Source organism: Protopterus annectens, chromosome 1.part1 (genome assembly GCF_019279795.1).
Source record: "Protopterus annectens isolate FY-2018-M chromosome 1.part1, PAN1.0, whole genome shotgun sequence".
In the NCBI taxonomy this organism is placed as follows: Eukaryota; Metazoa; Chordata; order Ceratodontiformes; family Protopteridae; genus Protopterus; species Protopterus annectens.
The window spans coordinates 2253415-2273311 of record NC_056726.1 but is presented as its reverse complement, the minus strand read 5'-3'; the positions used below and the strand labels follow the sequence as shown (position 1 = coordinate 2273311).

Sequence of the window (19897 nt, the reverse complement as noted above, 5' to 3'; positions counted from 1 at the left end):
TCAGGGGCACTGGACAGATGGTGAAAACAGGTTTATACATCTGCAGCCTTGGCAATCAGGGCCTTAAACTGTCAATTTCATATGCTTAAGTACCAACAACATGTTATGGGATTGCTGAAACAAAATGATGTTGATTTCAGAATGTGCAGAAAATAAGGAATTTCAGGAATTATGGCATGCAGCTGAACAAGTTGGAAAGCATACTTTGCAATGTGGTTTTGATTCTTTAGAGGCCTCCTGCAGGGCCGCAGTTACTGGTTCTGTGATTAGGAGGCATGCCTGGTTAATGGAACAAAATTTGCCTGATCATGTTGAAGCTAAATTGCTAGATGCACCTTTACAGCATGATTCTCTTGTTTGGTATTAAGGCAGAAGAGGTTTTAAAGAAAATGGAAGACAAAGCTAAGTCCATGCAAACTGTTAAAGATTTCTTACAAGTGCAGCCACCTAGATTCAGTAGACACTGGCCTACAAAAAATTGGTCCTTTCCTGTGTCAGACAGAGCTCAAAGGGGCAAATCCAGATGCCCTAAGGGTTCCAGGTACCAGGCTCAAGACTCGTACAGGTCAAAGCAGTGGGGCGCATCCACCTCCAAATCCGGAGGAGATAAAGTGCCAACCTACAGAAAGCAATCCCAGTGACTTCCCTCTGCCTACACCAAGAACTTATCTTTTGGCAGTGCCTATAGGGGGAAAATTAGCACTTTTTGCTCAAAATTGGCAGTTAATAACCCAGGACAAGTGGGTACTAAACATTGTATCACAGGGATACATATTCCATTTCCACACTCTGCCAATGACAAATGGTCGTCCAGATCTTCCAAAAAAACAATGGGCAGAGGCACAGAAACAGGTTACGTCCCTCATGGATATGGGGGCCATTAAGACAGTACCAGAACAGGAAAAAGGACAAAGTTTTTACTCAAGACTGTTTTTGGTACCCAGAAAGGACAAGGCCTGGCGACCAATACTGGATTTATCCATTTTGAACGCATACCTGGACATTCCAAAATTCAAAATGCTCACTTTGCAACAGCTTCTGCCCATGCTGGGCAAGAATGCTTGACTGGTGACTTTAGACCTAAAAGAGGCATACCTGCATGTCCCAATAAGACAATCGTGCAGAAGATACCTCAGATTCAAGGCTGGCTTAATGCATTACCAGTTCTCTGCACTGCCTTTTGGCTTATCTACTGCACCCAGGGTATTTACAAAGTGCCTGGCACCAGTAATTGCATTTTGCAGACGAAGTATTCAAATATATCCTTACTTGGACGACTGTCTCATACAAGCAGAGAACAAGGACACACTTCTACGACACCTAGCATTTGTGAAAAGGCTTCTAGCATGCCTAGGGTACACAATAAACGAAAAGAAATCACAACTAGTACCCTCTCAAAAGATAACATTCCTGGGTGCAAGCTTGAATACAACTGCCCAGATGGCTTACCTCACGCCAGATAAACAAAGGCAACTGACTACTTACTTCAAACTGATGGCAACAAAAACCCAGTCTTCCGCAAGACAAATTCTGCAGGCTCTGGGCTTCATGGCATCCTGCAGCCTACTAATTCCATATGCAAGACTGCATATGAGGAAACCTCAATGGTACCTAAAAGGTTTATGGAGTCAGCATTCACACAGTCTGGAAACAATGATTCCTCTCATCCCCTGCCTGCAACAGGAGTTTGTATGGTGGGCAAAGGCCTGCCACCAAAACATGGGACTGCCCTTCACTCTATTCCTTGCCAGTCAAACCTTAACAACAGAGGCATCAGATTATGTCTGGGAGGCCCACATGGCAGGAAGATGCATTCAGGGCATATGGGCACCAAATCAAATGCATCTACATGTCCACCAGAAAGAGATGCTAGCTGTTCAAAATGCCCTAACAGCCTTTAAGGACTTACTTCATCTAGGACAACTACTGATAAAGACGGATAACACCACAGTCATGTAGTATATAAACATGCAAGGGGCACACACTCATACCCCCTTTGCAGATTACCCATGACACTGTGGGACACAGCTTTGACCTACCAAATAAATCTTCAAGCTCAATTCCTGCCAGGAAAACAAAACACTCTGGCAGACAATTTAAGCAGAAACCTTATGGATCCTCACGAGTGGAAACTAAATCCACAAGTCTTCAGCATGATAGCAGAGAAATGGGGGAGCCCAGACATAGACCTATTTGCCTCTCCTCAAAATTATCAACTGAAAAGATTCTGCACAAGGACTTATCACAGACAAGCATGGAAAGTGGACGCCCTATCCTTCAGTTGGAAAAACCTATCAGTTTAAGCATTTCCACCTCTGCCTCTTCTACCCAAGGTCCTCCAAAAAGTCAGACAAGAGAAGCCAAAGATTATATTAATTTCCCTGGACTGGCCCTGCCAATACTGGTGCCCAATCCTAAGGAACTTGTCTCAATACCCAGCTTGGACCTTGCCTCAAAAACCACAACTACTGTCCCAGCAAAACAATCAGATCCTGCGCAATCAACTACAGACTCTGAACCTGGCAGCATGGCTAATCCTGTAATCATACAGATGACACTTCTCAGTAAAGCTGTGATGGATGTCATTTTGGAAGCCAGAAGGCCTAGTACTAGAAAATCTTATGCTGACAAATGGAAGAGATTCAGTGCTTGGAATCAAGCACAAGGAATTGATACAGCAGAACCGCATATTCCTCAGATATTACAATATTTGACTGAGATGCTTGACAAAGGCCTATCTTTTTCATCAATCAAAATCCATGCCTCTGCCATTTCGGCTCATTACAATACAGAACCACCAATCTTTTCTCATCCTTTATTAAAGCAGTATCTTAGAGGAGCCAAAAATTTAAGGCCTCCTAGAAGATCACCATTACCTGCATGGGACCTCAATTATGTGTTGGAAAAGCTCACCTTACCTCCATTTGAACTAGCTGCTACAGCTGATATAAAGTTCCTATCTTGGAAGACAGCTCTGCTACTAGCAATTACTTCAGCAAGAAGAGTTTCAGAGCTACAGGCCATCATGGCTGTAGAGCCTTTTATCATATTTTACCCAGACAGAGTGTCTCTGAGGACAAATCCTACTTTTATGCCTAAGGTCGTTTCCAGTGTGGTTCTTAACCAAACAATTCATCTGCCAACTTTTTATCCAAATCCACAGAACAAAGGGGAGAGGATTCTGCATTCCTTGGATGTACACAGACAGCTAAGATTCTACTTGAGCAGGACTAAAGCTCTAAGAAAAACTGAGCAATTACTAGTGTCATATGCTGCAGGATCAGAAGGAAAGGCTATTTCAAAGCAGACAATTTCAAAGTGGATAAGCCATTGCATCCGTTTCTGCTTACACCATGGCAAACCTGTGCCCAAGTGCATTAGGTCTCACTCCACCAGGGCTGCAGCTACTTCAGCAGCCTTTCTCAGAGGAGTACCAACCAAGGACATTCTACAGGCTGCTACTTGGAGTTTTGTTCACTCCTTTACAAAGCATTACAATTTGCCTCTCTACTGTAAGTCCAGGACAGGCTTTGCCACTGCAGTGCTGCAGGGCCTTATAGCCTCACCTAATGCTGTTTAGCTCCAGCCTCCCAGCCATAGCTTTGGGATTCTACCCAAATGTAATGACCAACAGTGAAACACAAAGAACATAGTACAGTTGTGTACACTTACCATAAATGTAGATGTCCGAGTGTATTCACTGTTGCAGTCCAGGTTACCCTCCCACCATCCCCCTGTCATTCTACAGTTTATCTTTCCTTCTCTATCTTCTACAGCCTATGTGGTGTATTTGCTTGTAGATGAAGGTAAAGTTTATATTGATGCATGTGTATATATATATATATATATATATATATATATATATATATATATATATATATATAAATATTTAGAATGTTGCTACCTTTTTGAGGGCACCTGACATCGGGGGCAAGAAAAACAAAAGAAAATGGCGTCTGCTGCATGTTTTATACCCCTGACGACTTGATGTTGTGGAAGAGAAGACAGCAACTGACGCAGGACTCAAGACTTTGGAAATCAAGCCGACTGAGGGCAACCTGCCAGCAGATTACCCAATTGTAATGACTGCAACAGTGAATACACTCGAACATCTACATTTATGGTAAGTGTACACAACTGTATTTTTTGTTTCCAAAATGGATTTCAGCATTCACCTTTTGAGTTTCACTTATCTCCACTTTTGAGTTGAAAATCTTGACATCTTAAACATACAACTGGTTAGCTACCACCAGAGACCCAAACTATGTAGAACTTCCACCTAAAACAATAATATCTCTGCAGTTCATTACAAAGATTTGAATGGTTAATAGAGTGCTTCCAAGACAAATTGGGACAAGCTGGTTTAATTTATCAGATTATTCAGATGGAACTTTAATGTTTACAGAAAATAATCTCCTTAAAATCATAGCTTCCACAGTGGTCAGAAAATGTCACTTCTTTAGATGAATTACTTATATGAAAACCTTAAAAGCTTTCTAAAATGTAATGTTTGAGCTGTATTGATGAAATGTTGGGAAGTGTGTATGCAGAAAGTAAAGAAATCTTGTTAAGTACTTCTGTGCTACAACTTGTGAGAAATGTTTGTTAAAAATAAATGAATGGCAAATTGTTTGAGCAGGTGCTTATTTGGAAATAAACTATTGTAGTTGTTTTGAGTAATATTGTGACTAATACATTTGAAATTTTTGTAGTTCTTAATGTAACATTATTTTATTTAATTCCTCACAGTACAGTGTTTATCCAATCATTTGGGCTGCAGGCAGAGGACACAGTGAAGTAGTTCAGCTTTTACTAGAGCATGATGCCAAGGTCAACTGCTCTGACAAAGTAAGATATAAAAATATTTGAGTGTTTTTAAGTATTATTTTGAACTTATGCATGCATTTTAAATATGTTTCTTATCAGTATAATGTTTCATTGCATCGCTGGGTGTACTTTATGGTAGCTTTTACTTAACCAGTGAAACAGAAGAATCGGATACTTGACTGTTAAATCTGGTGGTATTTCATTAGTTATAAAATTATCTTCAGTCTCCACCATTTCTTATATTCTTCAGTTCTTCCTCCAAAATGGATGTAGTAATGTGATATCACTAAAGATAATAGCTTCTTTGTTGCTCCTGAGCATTCTTTAACTATAAACCTAAATTAATAATATTTATAGGGAAAAAAACATTAAGTTTAATTCGTGCAGACTGTTGCTACTGTGGGCCAGGAATACTTTTTTGGTATGTCAACTTTAGCAATATTAGAATTCCTTTATTGAAAAATGTGAAGCCGTTCCGGACCACAGTGCACTCTCAGGAAAGGAATTAAACTCCATTGTGATTAAACCAGGCACTCTTCCCAGAGCCAGACTAGTAACTTAGACCATTCTTCAGTCAGTACTTCATCTTCATTAGCCATCATCCCCACTTTATGATGCCAAGATTAAGGATTTACACTTGGCCAGTTTGGAACTGGATCTGAGAGTCAGAGAATTAGAAATACAAATGTATATGCATCAGGTAATAAAAAGCTGAAGCACAATATCAGAGAACTAGACCGCTGGTCAGGAATGGATGATATAAGATTATTTAGTACTTTAGAGAAGAAGAAAGGTGTAGTGATCTTTTTGCTTATTTTAAATTTTGGATATATGAAGTTTTGTATAGTTGTGTTTGTAACAGATACTAAAGTACAGATTTTTCATTGCTTCCTGGTCATCCTCCATTAGAGGAAAATGTTAGACTATAGATTATCTTTTTTAAGCTTTCACCACATGGATGCAAATAGATGATCTTATTGAGGGCAGAGGTAAAATCCCCTGTCATTGCAGGCTCTGCAGTAGTGTTTTGTGACAGTGATTTTTCATTGTATTTGATGAAGAAAGTCAAGAATTCATCCCATTTCTTGAATATGGGAAAACTTTGAAATCTAATGATGATCTCCCATTTCACTGTTGGAGTATTCATCACGTCTGGGATTTCCTGCCAAGGACAGCCCAATGTACATCCAGTATACCGAAGCCTTATTTACGCAGAAGCAATGCACATCAGACATATGCTAACCATGCAAGAGTAGGACATAAAAGTGGTATATGAAAACTCCCAACCCAGACCTTTGTTGCAGCAGTGTGTGGAAGCAGTCCAAACACCATTATCGTACGGCGGTCTGAGCGCCCTTCACTTTGCTGCTTATAATGAACCTACATCTTCAAGATAAGTACCCCATTAAGATTCCTTTTTCTTTTTATTCTATTTTTCAGTGGGTTATATGTCATCCAAGAAAGGGAAATGTCAATGTGGGAAGCAGATTTCTCCATAAGGACTGTCACAATAGGTCCCTGTTATGCTTAGGTGCATTTCTTGGCCACACTTAGTGTTCCATCTGTCAGGCTTTTGTACCCAAGACTTCATGTGGTTCCATTTATCTTGAGAACCAAACTCTCAAGCTGTTGGCACAAGTTACCATGTCAGAATTCGCTCACCCCAAGGTGCAGCTACCACAAGAAAAAGGTCAAGAAGTGTAGGCCTGAGCCTGCTGCTGTCCAGCTTCCACCGGATGTCTCTTGAGATGAGGGAGCCCAAAGGACAGTCCGGTATTACCATCATTTTGTTCTGCCACAGCCTTCTCATGGCCAGCACACAACCTGCTTCTCGTACTTACTTGGAGGCCTTAGAAACTGTCTGCTGTGGATGTTGAAGGGGAATCATGGCTGATAATCTCCAAGGGGCCTAAAGGGATTCCTCAAATCCTTGTTAAGGGAGAGCTGCTATGTTGATTGAATCCAGGCAGGTGTCGAAATGTCACATTTTGTTAGGGCAGATGTCCTCTTAAAGAAAAGTCAGAAGTCTAAACATGTGGTGTCAGCTACCAAGAATCCACAGAAAAAAATGACAGAACTTCACTCAAGGCCTGTTCAGTGCCTTGATGGCTTTGAAGCCTTCTCAGTGTCTTCAGTTCTTGCACCGCCTCTTGGTCTTCTACCCCAAAAAAGGGCAAGGGACCCCCGAGTTCTCAAACGAGGATTCTGACTCTTATGTTGACTCCTTAACCTACTTCTGTCAGCTGCCGCCTCCTTTAGACTATGGGTCAGAGGAGGAGGAGGAATCTTTTAGGCCTGATTCCCCTTTGGAGGAACTTTCCTTTGAGGACACAGTCCTATGTGGGATGGAGCATTTCATATGGGATTGCTCCCAGATATCAGATGTCCAGAAACAGTATTTTGAGCTGTTACAAATGGACTGCCCTACATCTTCAGCTGTCCTTCCTGTGCTGGCTGCTGTATTGGATACTTCGTCTGCTGCTTCCCTGGCACTGGATTCCCAACCTCCAGCTCCCAAGAAGCCTGCCAGGTTCTATAATGTGCTGGATGCCTGCAAGTTCTTATACAAGTGCCCTTTGTCTGATTTACCAGCAGATTTCTGCATCTGCTGTCCTCTTCCAAGCTCCTTCCCTCAAATAAGGAGAGTAGAGCTATGGAGAGAATTGGTAAGAAAGTGTACACTTCTGCTAATTTAGCCTTTAGGGCTGTCTATTAACTGACCCATATGTCAGTAAATTTGTCTCTTCTTTTCCCAGATTGGAAAAAATTGTTTCTGATATGCCTGACTCTGAGAACAAGGCCTTAGCTCTCTCCTTGCTAGTTCTATGTCTCAAGTTGCTGTCACTCTGTAAAATGCAGCTGTGATGCAGCTGATGCCTCCTATTGGGCTGCTGCCTCTGTCTCTTTGATGAGGCACTATTCCTGGCTCCATCTTCAAGTCTTGCCTCACAATGTCAAAGCAAAACCTATGGATGCTTTTCTGTTTAACCAGAATTTGCTTGGCACTGATGTGAGTTTTTTAAGACTTTGTAGGATCGAGGTAAGGTTATGAAAGATTTGAAGCACATCTTTGTCTCACCCATTCCCGTGTTTCAGAAGAACTATCCTGGTAAGACTGCATTTTTGCCTAGACTGCCTAGACAGTCTTCCAAGGGTAAGAAAGATCCTAGGGATGTTTTTTGTAATAAGCCTACTCAGATGCCTAGGCACCAAAAACAGTTCTTTCCTGGCAAGTCTGCAGCCATCTGACTTTCCACCCTTCCTTCCTTTGGGGCCAGGTTTCCTTGGTCCTTAGGCTTACCCTGTCTGTCATTTTGGCAAAATATCACCACATACTCTTGGGTTCTATCCATTATCAGGCAGTGCTACATTATGGCCTGGAAACCCTTCCCTCCTCCTCCAGTATCTAACAACCTCCTGCAGAACAGCGTCCTCACTTTCCAGGGGTATTGTAAAGTCTGTTAGACCAGGGTACCATTCAACCCATTCCACAGACCAAGAAGGGCTTAGTATTTTATTCTAGGTTGTTTCTGGTCCACAAGAAAGAGGGGCCCTGGAGACTTGTCCTGGATCTTTACTTTGTGAACACCTTTCTCATAGTGCCATCCTCTTGAATGTTTTCTCTTCAGAGACTGCTTCCTCTGCTGCTTCCCCAGGGCTTTTTAGTTTCCCTTGATCTAGAGGATGCCTCCCTTCATATTCCTATCCACCTTCTATTCAGGAAATGTTTGCACTTATTTGTTTCTTCCTTCCAGTTTCAGTTCTCTGCTTTGCCCATTGGGTTTTTAACAGCCCTAAGGGTATTCATAAAATGCCTAACAACAGTAGTATCTTTTGCTTCAGGTTATTCAGATATTTTCTTATTTGGATGACGTCTTGCTTCAGGCCCCTCCCCAATTTAGGCTGCTGTGAGATCTTCATTTTATCCAGCTTCTGTTGCACAGCCTGGGGTTCACAGTCAACTTTCAGAAGTCAAGTGTTGATGCCATCTCAATATCACATTTTTATAGGCTACAGGATTCAAACTTTTCTTATGCTAGCCTCTCTTCCTGCCTCCAAGGGTTTGTCCCCCGCAAATTATTTTCTTTCCCTACTTCCCATCTTCTGTTTCTGCTAGGGAGTTTTTCAAGGGCTCTGGGGTTCATGGCTTCTACCATCCCCTTGCTTCCCTGGCCCAGGTTTCCAATGAGAAGCTTTCACTGCTACCTAAGATCAGTAATACTTCAACACTGCCACCCAGTAGACTTTCTGCTTCCTTGTCTCCAGATGGAATTTCACTGTTGGGTTCAACAGATGTCTCTCAATCCATGTGTTTCTTTCCTGCCTCCACACTTTAGAGCTGGGGTTGGGAGCCGCTACGGCACCCTGAAGTTGCAGGACCTTTGGTCCCCTCAGCAGAGTGTGGATCACATCAGTGTCAAGGAAGTGAGGGCTCTCAGTTTGACTCTTCAAGCTTTCCACTTGCTCTGGGTGCCAGGTACCTTGAAGATTTATGCAGACACCACAGTCATGTGGAACATCAACAAATAAGGGAGCATAATTTCTTAGTTTCTTTGCAGATTATACTTTCAAGCATGGGAAATGGCCATCAATCTGCATGTCACCCTTCAGGTAGTCTGTATGCTTTCAGAGTGCAATCTTGTGGATGATTTTCTCAGCAGGTCCAGGGCACGGCCTCTGAAATGGATGATTCACAAAGATGTGTTTCTGGACATAATTCATTGGTGAGGTAGACCTCTTTGGCTCCCCTCTGAACAGGCATCTTCCTCAGTTCTGTTCCAGAGTCCCAAGTTCTTCAGCTGGAAAGTGGACACCATGTCTTTCTCCTGGAATAGAATGTTCCTGTATGCTTTTCCTTCCCTTCCTCTTCTTCAAATGGTTCTTCATAAAATTGAGAAGGACTCTCCAAATATGTTGTTGGTGACTCCGTCTTGGCCCAGGCAGCACCCCCTCTTATTCCATCTGGCCAGGGACAATCATCAGAAGTTACCTCACCACATGGATCTTCTCAGACACAGAGGATCTCTTCTTCACCCTCATCTGTCCACTTTTCCACTGATACTTTGGGTGATAGGTTTTGATTCCTTTCTTACACCAGTTTTCTGAGAATATGCATTGGGTCCTGCAGGAGACCAGGAAAACTAATACCATAAAATTCTATATGTCCAAACTGAAGAGATTTTCTGTTTGGTGTCTTAAAAATCACCAAGGCCCATTTTCAGTGGGGGTCCCCATGGTTCTTTCCTACCTTTGTGAACTGTTACATGTTGGCTTGGCATATTATTCAATGAAAACTCACTTGTGTGCCATTTCTGCCTGTCTTCCACTTTCTTTCCCTTTGGCCTCTAGATTTGAGGTCATGGAGTTTGTAAAAGGCATCCTTCATATCAGATCCCAAAGAAAGTCCATTCCTCCTTCTTGGGATCTTCATTTTGTCCTAGAAAAAAATTACTCTGGGCTCCTTTTGAGTTTGCTGCCTACTCTTCTTTGCAATATTGCACATCAAAGACTGTTTTATTGGCTGCTTTTACCCCTGCTAGAAGGGTATTTGAACTCCAGGCCTTGATGGTGGCCCCTCCTTTTATGTTTTTTCATAGAGAGAGGGTGGCTCTGTACAAATCCTTCTCTTATGTCCAAGATGGTTAACCAGCTGTCTCTTAATCAGTCCATCCAGCTTCCTTCTTTTTTCCATTCTTTGCAGTCTGATAGTGAGAAGGTTCTTCATCCTTGGACTTGCATAGACACCTCAGATATTATTACAAAATAAAGGCCTTTTGTAAATCTGATCAGCTTTTTGTTTCTTTTCATACCAGGACATTGGGTTTGGCAGTTTCTAAGCAAACAGTTTCCTTCTGGATTTCCAACACTATTTCTTTTTATTATTCTTTTCATGGCAAACAGTTGTCTGCTTCTTATAAGGCTCTGTTCAAGGGTATGGACACCAACTCCATCCTTGAAGCAGCTAATTGGTCTTCAGTTCACACATTCACTAAACATTACAAATTTGATGTCGTTGCCAGAGCCAGGGCAAGTTTTACCAAGGCTATCCTGCATGGGTTTGCGGAAGGCTCTTCCTTCCCTTCCTCCTCCCTACCTTCTCAGTAGCTTTTGTACTCTTCCAGAGTTGATGAATAACACACCAGTGGTATAAAAGGACATATTACAATTGTGTAAAATCTTACCGTAACAGCAGATGTCCTTCTTTTCACTGTTGCGGTATTCACGATGTTCTTCGTGCTTCACTGTTGCAGTCATTACATTTGGGTAATCTGCTGGCTGGTTGCCCTCAGTCATCGGCCTGATTAACAAAGTCTTGGGTTCTCCGTCAGTTGCTGTCCCTTCTTCCATGATGTCTGGTCATCAGGGGGTATAAAACATGCAGTCGACGCCATTACATCAGTCTTTCTTGCCTCGCGGTGCCCGAAGCAGAAGCAGTTCGCAAGTGCCAGTCGGCCGACTCCTGAAATTTTCATTTTCGAGTTTCAGATCCGAAGTCTTCAACTAAAAAGCTAAGTACACCATTGGGGAAACTTTTTCTTGCTCCTTACAGATATCAGTAAAAGTTAATAATTGCATTACTTGTGGGAAGCAAATACCTCATAAGGATTTTCATTTGTACTGTATTCCTTGCCTAGGCCCTGACCACAATGTACCTTGCTGTCGGTTTTGTGCTTTACTTAAACAATGCACTATCAAACGTCGGTACATTTTTTGCTTCTAAATATTTTGGCTCACGCTTTAATTATCCAGAAATGTCGGTTAGCAATCCGACTACCGGAATACCTAAAAACACAAAGAAAAAGACAGGCCGTTGAGGTCCAAAACTGCCGACGATGCTTCTCCTAAGCAAATCGCCAGTTCGCCGGTACTCAGTGAGGCGCTTTCGCAGCCCCTGATACCCTCTACTTCTGATTCGCAGGCCTCTACTGAGACCCATTAGGAGTCCGGTATCTCGCGAGATGCTTCAATTATGGAACCCACGGATGTCTCTACCTTGGATGGGTCCGGAGCCGCTGTGCAGGCACCGGCTTTTGAGGGTATTTTCAGGCCTACAGATTTGTATGTTAGACCGACGCCATCTTCAAATCTAAGGCCAAAATCACGACCTATGCCTAAAAAGCCGACGCCTGGGCCACATGTGCAGGCCCCTATGCCTAAAAAACAAATGATCAAAATGGCTGAAGATTTAATTACTCTGATCAGGGGTAGCCAACCCCCCCCCCCCCTTCTAAGAGGTCTAGGCAAGACATTGATTATGAATCTTCTGAACAGGATTCTATTTCTTCTGACTTTTCTAATGAACAGGAATTGTATATACCTACTTATGAGGACTCTGATGCAGAAGGTTCCATTCCTTCTGCTTCTCCCCCTGAGGATTTTTCTTTTGGGGAAACTTTACATACCTTAAGGTAACATTTCCACTGGGAAAGTCAGAACTTCTCTGAATCTAAAAAGAGACTTGGGGATTTTCTTCTTCTTTATCAGCATAGGCCTTTGGCTATACCTCCTGTTCTAGACATTGTCAATGTTTTTTCAGAATCTAGTATGGCTCCTGATTCTCTGCCTCCGGCTCCTTGTAAGCCAGACAGATACTACAGGGTTCCTGACTCCCACAAATTCCTTTTCAAAAATCCCGTTGCAGATCCTGAAACCATTTCTCATGGTCCCAAGGGCATTAATCTTCTACTGCTAAAATTCCTACCCCTTCTGATAGAAATAGAAATTCCAGGGCGCTGGATAGATGGGGTAAGAAGGTTTACACTTCTGCAACCTTGGCAATCAGGGCTTTAAACTATCAATTTCATATGCTAAAATATCAACAGCATGTCATGGGGCTGCTTAAACAGAAAATGATGATAATTTCTGACTGTGTGGAAAACAAAAATTTACAGGATTTATTGCATTCAGCTGAACAAGTTGGAAAACATACTTTGCAATGTGGTTTTGATTCTTTGGAGGCCTCTTGCAGGGCTGCTGTAACTGGGTCTGTGCTAAGAAGGCATGCTTGGCTCAGAGCAAAGTCTGCCTGATCATGTTAGAGCAAAATTGTTGGATGCTCCTTTACAACAGGACCGTCTCTTTGATAATAAGGCTGAAGAAGTTTTAAAAAAGATGGAAGATAAAGCTAAATCTATGCAAACTGTGAAAGATTTCTTACAAGTGCAACCGCCAAGATTTAGTAGGCACTGGCCTACTAAGAACTGGTCCTCTCCAGTTCCTTCAAGAGCCACTCAAGTCAAACCCAGACATTCCAAAGGCTCCAGGTTTCAGTCACAAGGGACTTTCAGAACAAAACAGTGGGGTGCCTCCTCTTCCAAATCTGGAAACAAGACGCCTCCCTATGGTAAGCAGATGTTCTTCGTGTTTCACTGTTGCAGTCATTACATTTGGGTAATCTGCTGGCAGGTTGCCCTCAGTTGGCCTGAATTCCAAAGTCTTGGGTCCTGTGTTGGTTGCTGTCTTCTCTTCCATGACGTCAGGTCATCAGGGGTATAAAACATGCAGCTGACGCCATTTTCTTTAGTCTGTCTTTCCGCGTCGTGCCCGAAGCAGAAGCATTTCGCAAGTGCCGGTCGGCCGACTACTGAAATATTCGCGTTTGAGTTTCAGAACCGAAGTCTTCAATAAAGCTAAGTACCCAGTTGGGGAAACTTTTTTCTTGCTTTTTACCGATGTCAGAAAAAAGTTAATAATTGTATTACTTGTGGGAAGCAAATGCCTCATAAGGATTTCCATTTATACTGTATTCCTTGCCTAGGCCCTGATCACAACGTGCCTGGCTGTCGGTTTTGTGCTAGATTTAACCAACGCACTATTAAGCGTCGGTATATTTTTGCATCCTTTGGAAACAGATTTAACTACCCAGCGATGTCGTCAGATACCAATCCGACTATCGGAGTACATAAAAAACGCAAAGAAAAGGACAGAGAAAGGCAGTCAAGATCCAAAACCGACGAAGCTTCTCCTAAGCCAGTTGCCGGTACTCAGTGAGGCGCTTTCGCAGCCCCTGATACCCGCTACCTTTAAGTTGCAGGCCTCTACCGACACCCATGTGGAGTCCGGCATGCCACAAGATACTCAGGGTATTGGACCGTCGGATGTATCTCCCTCAGATGGGTTCGGAGCCACTGAGCAGGCACCGGCTTCTGAGGGTGTATTCAGACCTCAACATTTTTACATAAAACCGATGAAAGCTGCAAAACCAAAGGCAAAGACATCTAAAACTAAAAAAATGACGCCGGAGCCACGTGTACAGGCCTCTGTGCCTAAAAAACAGATTATCAAAATGGCTGAAGACCTTATTACCTTGATCAGGGGAACCCATCCCCCTCCAGATAAGAGGCCTAGGTAAGACACCGACTATGGATCTTCAGATCAGGTTTCTATTTCTTCTGATTCCTCTTCTGATCAGGAATTATCTTTACCTCCCTATGAGGATTCTGATGCTGAGGAGTGTATTCCATCTGCATCTCCTCCTGAGGATTATTTATTTGGAGAAACCTTGCATACTTTGAGGGAGCATTTTCACTGGGAGAGTCAAGACCTCTCAGAATCAAATAAGAGGCTCAGGGATTTCCTCCTTCTCCCTCAGCACAAGTCTTTAGCCATTCCCCCCCCCCCCCCCCCCCCGTGTTAGACATTGTGGATGATGTTTTTTTGGAGTCAAGCCTGACCTCAGACTCCCCACCTCTGGCTCCCAGTAAGCCTGACAGGTATTTACAGGGTCCCTGACTCTCATAAATTTTTATTTAGAAACCCTGCTGCTGATCCAGAAACTATTTCACAGGGTCCTAAGGGAGTTAAGGCCTCAACAGCAAAAAACCCTACCCCCTCCGACAGAGATTCCAGGTCACTGGACAGATGGGGTAAAAAGGTTTATACATCTGCAACCCTGGCAATCAGGGCCTTAAACTGTCAATTTCATATGCTTAAGTACCAACAACATGTTATGGAATTGCTGAAACAAAATGATGTTGATTTCAGAATGTGCAGAAAATAAGGAATTGCAGGAATTATTGCATGCAGCTGAACAAGTTGGAAAGCATACTTTGCAATGTGGTTTTGATTCTTTAGAGGCCTCCTGCAGGGCCGCATTTACTGGATATGTGATTAGGAGGCATGCCTGGTTAAAGCAACAAAATGTGCCTGATCATGTTAAAGCTAAATTACTAGATGCACCTTTACAGCATGATTCTCTAGTATTAAGGCAGAAGAGTTTTTAAAGAAAATGGAAGACAAAGCTAAGTCTATGCAAACTGTTAAATATTTCTTACAAATGCAGCCACCTAGATTCAGTAGACACTGGCCTACAAAAATTGGTCCTTTCCTGTGTCAGACAGAGCTCAAAGGGGCAAATCCAGACGCCCTAAGGGTTCCAGGTACCAGGCTCAAGATGCATACAGGTCAAAGCAATGGGGCGCATCCACCTCCAAATCTGGAGGAGATAAAGCACAAACCTACAGAAAGCAATCCCAATGACTTCCCTCTCCTTACACCAAGCACTTATCTTTTGGCAGCACCCATAGGGGGAAAATAGCACTTTTTGCTCAAAATTGGCAGTTAATAACCCAGGACAAGTGGGTACTGAACATCGTATCACAGGGATACATATTCCATTTCCACACACTGCCAACGACAAATGGTTGTCCAGACCTGCCAAAAAACCAATGGGCAGAGGCACAGAAACAGGTTACTTCCCTCATGGATATGGGGGCCATTCAGACAGTACCAGAACAGGAAAAGGACAAGGTTTTTACTCAAGACTGTTCTTGGTTCCCAGAAAGGACAAGGCCTGGTGGCCAATACTGGATTTATCGATTGTGAACACATACCTGGACATTCCAAAATTCAAAATGCTGACTTTGCAGCAGCCTCTGCCCATGCTGGACTAGAATGCTTGGCTGGTGAGTTTAGACTTAAAAGAGGCATACCTGCATGTCCCAATAAAACAGTCATGCAGAAGATACCTCAGATTCAAGGCTGGCTTAATGCATTACCAATTCTCTGCACTGCCCTTTGGCTTATCTACTGCGCCCAGGGTCTTTACAAAGTGACTGGCACCAGTAATTGCATTTTGCAAACGAAGTGTTCAAATATATCCTTACTTGGACGACTGTCTCATTCAAGCAGAGAACAAGAACACCCTTCTACGACACCTGGCATTTGTGAAAAGGCTACTAGCATGCCTAGGATACACAATAAATGAAAAGAAATCACAACTGATAACATTCCTGGGTGCAAGCTTGCATACAACTGCCCAGATGGCTTACCTCACGCCAGACAAACAAAGGCAACTGACTACTTACTTCAAACTGATGGCAACAAAAACCCAGTCTTCTGCAAGACAGATTCTGCAGGCTCTGGGCTTCATGGCATCCTGCATCCTACTAATTCCATATGCAAGACTGCATATGAGGAAACTTCATTGGTACCTAAAAAAGTTTATGGAGTCAGCATTCACACAGTCTGGAAACAATGATTCCTGTCATTCCCTGCTTGCAACAGGAGTTTCTATGGTGGGCAAAGGCCTGTCACCAAAACATGGGATGGCTCTTCACTCTACCATCTGCCAGCCAGACCTTAACAACAGACGCATCAGATTATGCCTGGGGAGCCCACATGGCAGGAAGATGCATTCAGGGTATATGGGCACAAAAACCAAATGCATCTACATATCAACCAGAAAGAGATGCTAGCTGTTCAAAATGCCCTAACAGCATTTAAGGACGTACTTCATCCAGGACAACTACTGATAAAGACGGACAACACCACAGTCATGTGGTATATAAACAAGCAAGGGGGCACACACTCATACCCCCTTTGCAGATTAGCCATGGCACTGTGGGACACAGCTTTGACCTACCAGATAAATCTTCAAGCTCAATTTCTGCCAGGAAAACAGAGCACTCTGGCAGACGATTTAAGCAGAAACCTTATGGATCCTCACGAATGGAAACCAAACCCACAAGTATTCAGCATGATAACAGAGAAATGGGGGAGCCCAGACACGGATCTATTTGCCTCTCCTCAAAATGATCATCTAAAAAGATTCTGCACAAGGACTTACAGACAAGCATGGAAAGTGGACGCCCTATCTTTCAGCTGGAAAAACCTGTCAAGTTTACGCCTTTCCTCCTTTGTCCCTTCTACCCAAGGTCCTCCTAAAAGTCAGACAAGATTAACCAAAGAGGATATTAATTGCCCCGGACTGGCCCCAATATTGGCACCCAATCCTGAGGAACTTGTCTCAATACACAGCTTGGACCTTGCCTCAAAGACCACAATTACTGTCCCAGCAAAACAATCAAATCCTGCACAATCAACTACGGACGCTGAACCTGGCAGCATGGCTAATCATGTAATCATACCAACGACACCTCTCAGTAAAGCTGTGATGGATGTCATTTTGGAAGCCAGAAGGCCTATTACTAGGAAATCTTATGCTGACAAATGGAAGATATTTTGTGCATGAAATCGAGCACAAGGAACTGATGCAGCAGAACCACATATTCCTCAGATATTACAATACTTAACTGAGATACTTGACAAAGGTCTATCTTTCTCATCAATCAAAATCCATGCCTCTGCCATTTCGGCTCATTACAATACAGAGCCACCACTCTATTCTCATCCCTTACTAAAGCAGTATCTTAGAGGAGTCAAAAACCTAAGGCCTCCTAGAAGATCATCATTACCTGCATAGGTCCTCAATTATGTGTTGGAAAAGCTCACCCTGCCTCCATTTGAACCAGCCGCTACCGCTGATATAAAGCTCTTATCATGGAAGACAGCCCTGCTACTAGCAGTTACTTTAGCAAGAAGGGTTTCAGAGTTACAGGCCCTCATGGCTGTAGAGCCTTTTATCATATTTTACCCAGACAGGGTGTCTCTGAGGACAAATCCTACTTTTATGCCTAAGGTGGTTTCCAGTGTGGCTCAAACAATTCATCTGCCAACTTTTTATCCAAATCCGCAGAACAAAGGGGAGAGAAGTCTGCATTCCTTGGACGTACACAGACAGCTAAGATTCTACTTGAGCAGGACTAAAGCTCTAAGAAAAACTGAGCAATTACTAGTGTCATATGCTGCAGGATCAGAAGGAAAGGCTATCTCAAAGCAGACAATTTCAAAGTGGATAAGCCACCGCATCCGTTTCTGATACTCACACCATGGTAAACCTGTACCCAAGGGCATTAGGTCTCATTCCACTAGAGCTGCAGCTACTTCAGCAGCCTTTCTCGGAGGAGTACCAACCAAAGACATTCTAGAGGCTGCTACTTGGAGTTCTGATCACACCTTTACAGAGCATTACCGTTTGCCTCTCTACTCTAAGTCCAGGGCAGGCTTTGCCGCTGCAGGGCCTTATAGCCGCACCTAATGCTGTTTATCTCCATCCTCCCAACCATAGCTTTGGGATTCTACCCAAATGTAATGACTGCAACAGTGAAACACGAAGAACATAGCACAGTTGTGTACACTTACCATAAATGTAGATTTTTGAGTGTATTCACTGTTGCAGTCCAGGTTACCCTCCCGCCATCCCCCTGTCATTCTACAGTTTATCTTTCCTTCTCTATCTTCTACAACCTATGTGGGGTATTTGCTTTTAGATGAAGGTAAAGTTTATATTGATGCATGTATATATATATATATATATATATATATATATGTGTGTGTATGTATGTATATATAATATTGCTACCTTTTTGGAGGCACCTGACATCGGGGGCAAGAAAAACTAAAGAAAATGGCGTCGGCTGCATGTTTTATACCCCTGACGACCTGCCGTCATGGAAGAGAAGACAGCAACCGACGCAGGACCCAAGACTTTGGAATTTAGGCCGACTGAGAGCAACCTGCCAGCAGATTACCCAAATGTAATGACTGCAACAGTGAATACACTTGAACATCTACATTTATGGTAAGTGTACACAACTGTACTTTTCAATGACTTCCCTTTACACTTACCAAGCACTTACCTTTTAGCCGCCCCTTTGGGGGGAAAACTGGCTCTTCATGCAAGAAACTGGCAACTTATAACCCAGGACAAATGGGTTTTAAATATAGTATCCCAGGGATACAGATTTCATTTCCACACTTTGCCAATTCCAAACGGATGGCCAGATCTGCCCCCAAATCAGTGGGCAGAGGCCCAGAAACAAGTACTATCCCTCATGGGGGCTATTCAACCAGTACCAGAAGAGGAAAAGGGACAAGGTTTCTATTCAAGACTTTTCCTGGTACGCAGAAAAGACAAATCATGGCGTCCAATTCTGGACTTATCTACTTTAAACACCTTTCTGGACATTCCAAAATTCAAGATGATGACTTCACCAGTTACTTCCTATGCTAGCAAAGATGCCTGGTTGGCATCTCTAGATTTAAAAGAGGCTTACCTGCATATCCCAATCAGGGAATCTTGAAGAAGATACCTCCGCTTCAAAGCAGGCTACTTGCATTACCAGTTCTCTGCACTGTACTTTGGCTTATCTACTGTGCCCAGGGTCTTTACAAAGTGCCTGGCTCCAGTAATTGCATTTCGCAGGCAAATAAATATTCAAATATATCTATGCCTTGGATGATTGTCTAATTCAGGCAGAAAACAAGGACACTCTTCTAAACCATCTGGCGGTTGTAAAAAGGGTTCTAACTTGTCTAGTATACACTATAAACAAAATGAAATCACAACTGGTACCCTCTCAAAAAATTACATTCCTGGGTGCATGCTTGAATACAACTGCCCAGATGGCTTTCCTGACGCCAGAGAAGCAAATTCATTTGGTGACTTACTTCAAACAGGTGGCCACAAAAACCCTGCTTTCTGCAATGCAAATACTGCAAGCCTTGGGGTTCATGGCCTCCTGCATTTTTCTAATTCCATATGCAAGACTGCATATGAGGAAACTTCAGTGGTACTTAAAAGGTCTATGGAGTCAGCATTGTCACAGCCTAGAAACAATGATTCCTATCATACCTTGCCTGCAACTAGAGTTCCTATGGTGGGCAGAGGCCTGCCACCAAAACATGGGACTACCATTCACACCACCCCCCTGCCGTCCAAACCCCAATT

The 19897-nt window shown here is 43.0% G+C and overlaps 1 protein-coding gene across 3 annotated transcripts in view; it reads left to right on the top strand.

Moving 5' to 3' along the window:
* KIDINS220 (kinase D interacting substrate 220) overlaps positions 1-19897 on the top strand; it is a 2951961-nt gene that overhangs the window by 1092872 nt on the left and 1839192 nt on the right. For all 3 annotated transcript variants that reach the window (XM_044073258.1, XM_044073248.1, XM_044073241.1), the window contains exon 6: positions 4750-4848. In XM_044073258.1, coding sequence (XP_043929193.1) covers positions 4750-4848 — 99 coding nt within the window. The remainder of the gene's footprint in view (positions 1-4749; positions 4849-19897) is intronic.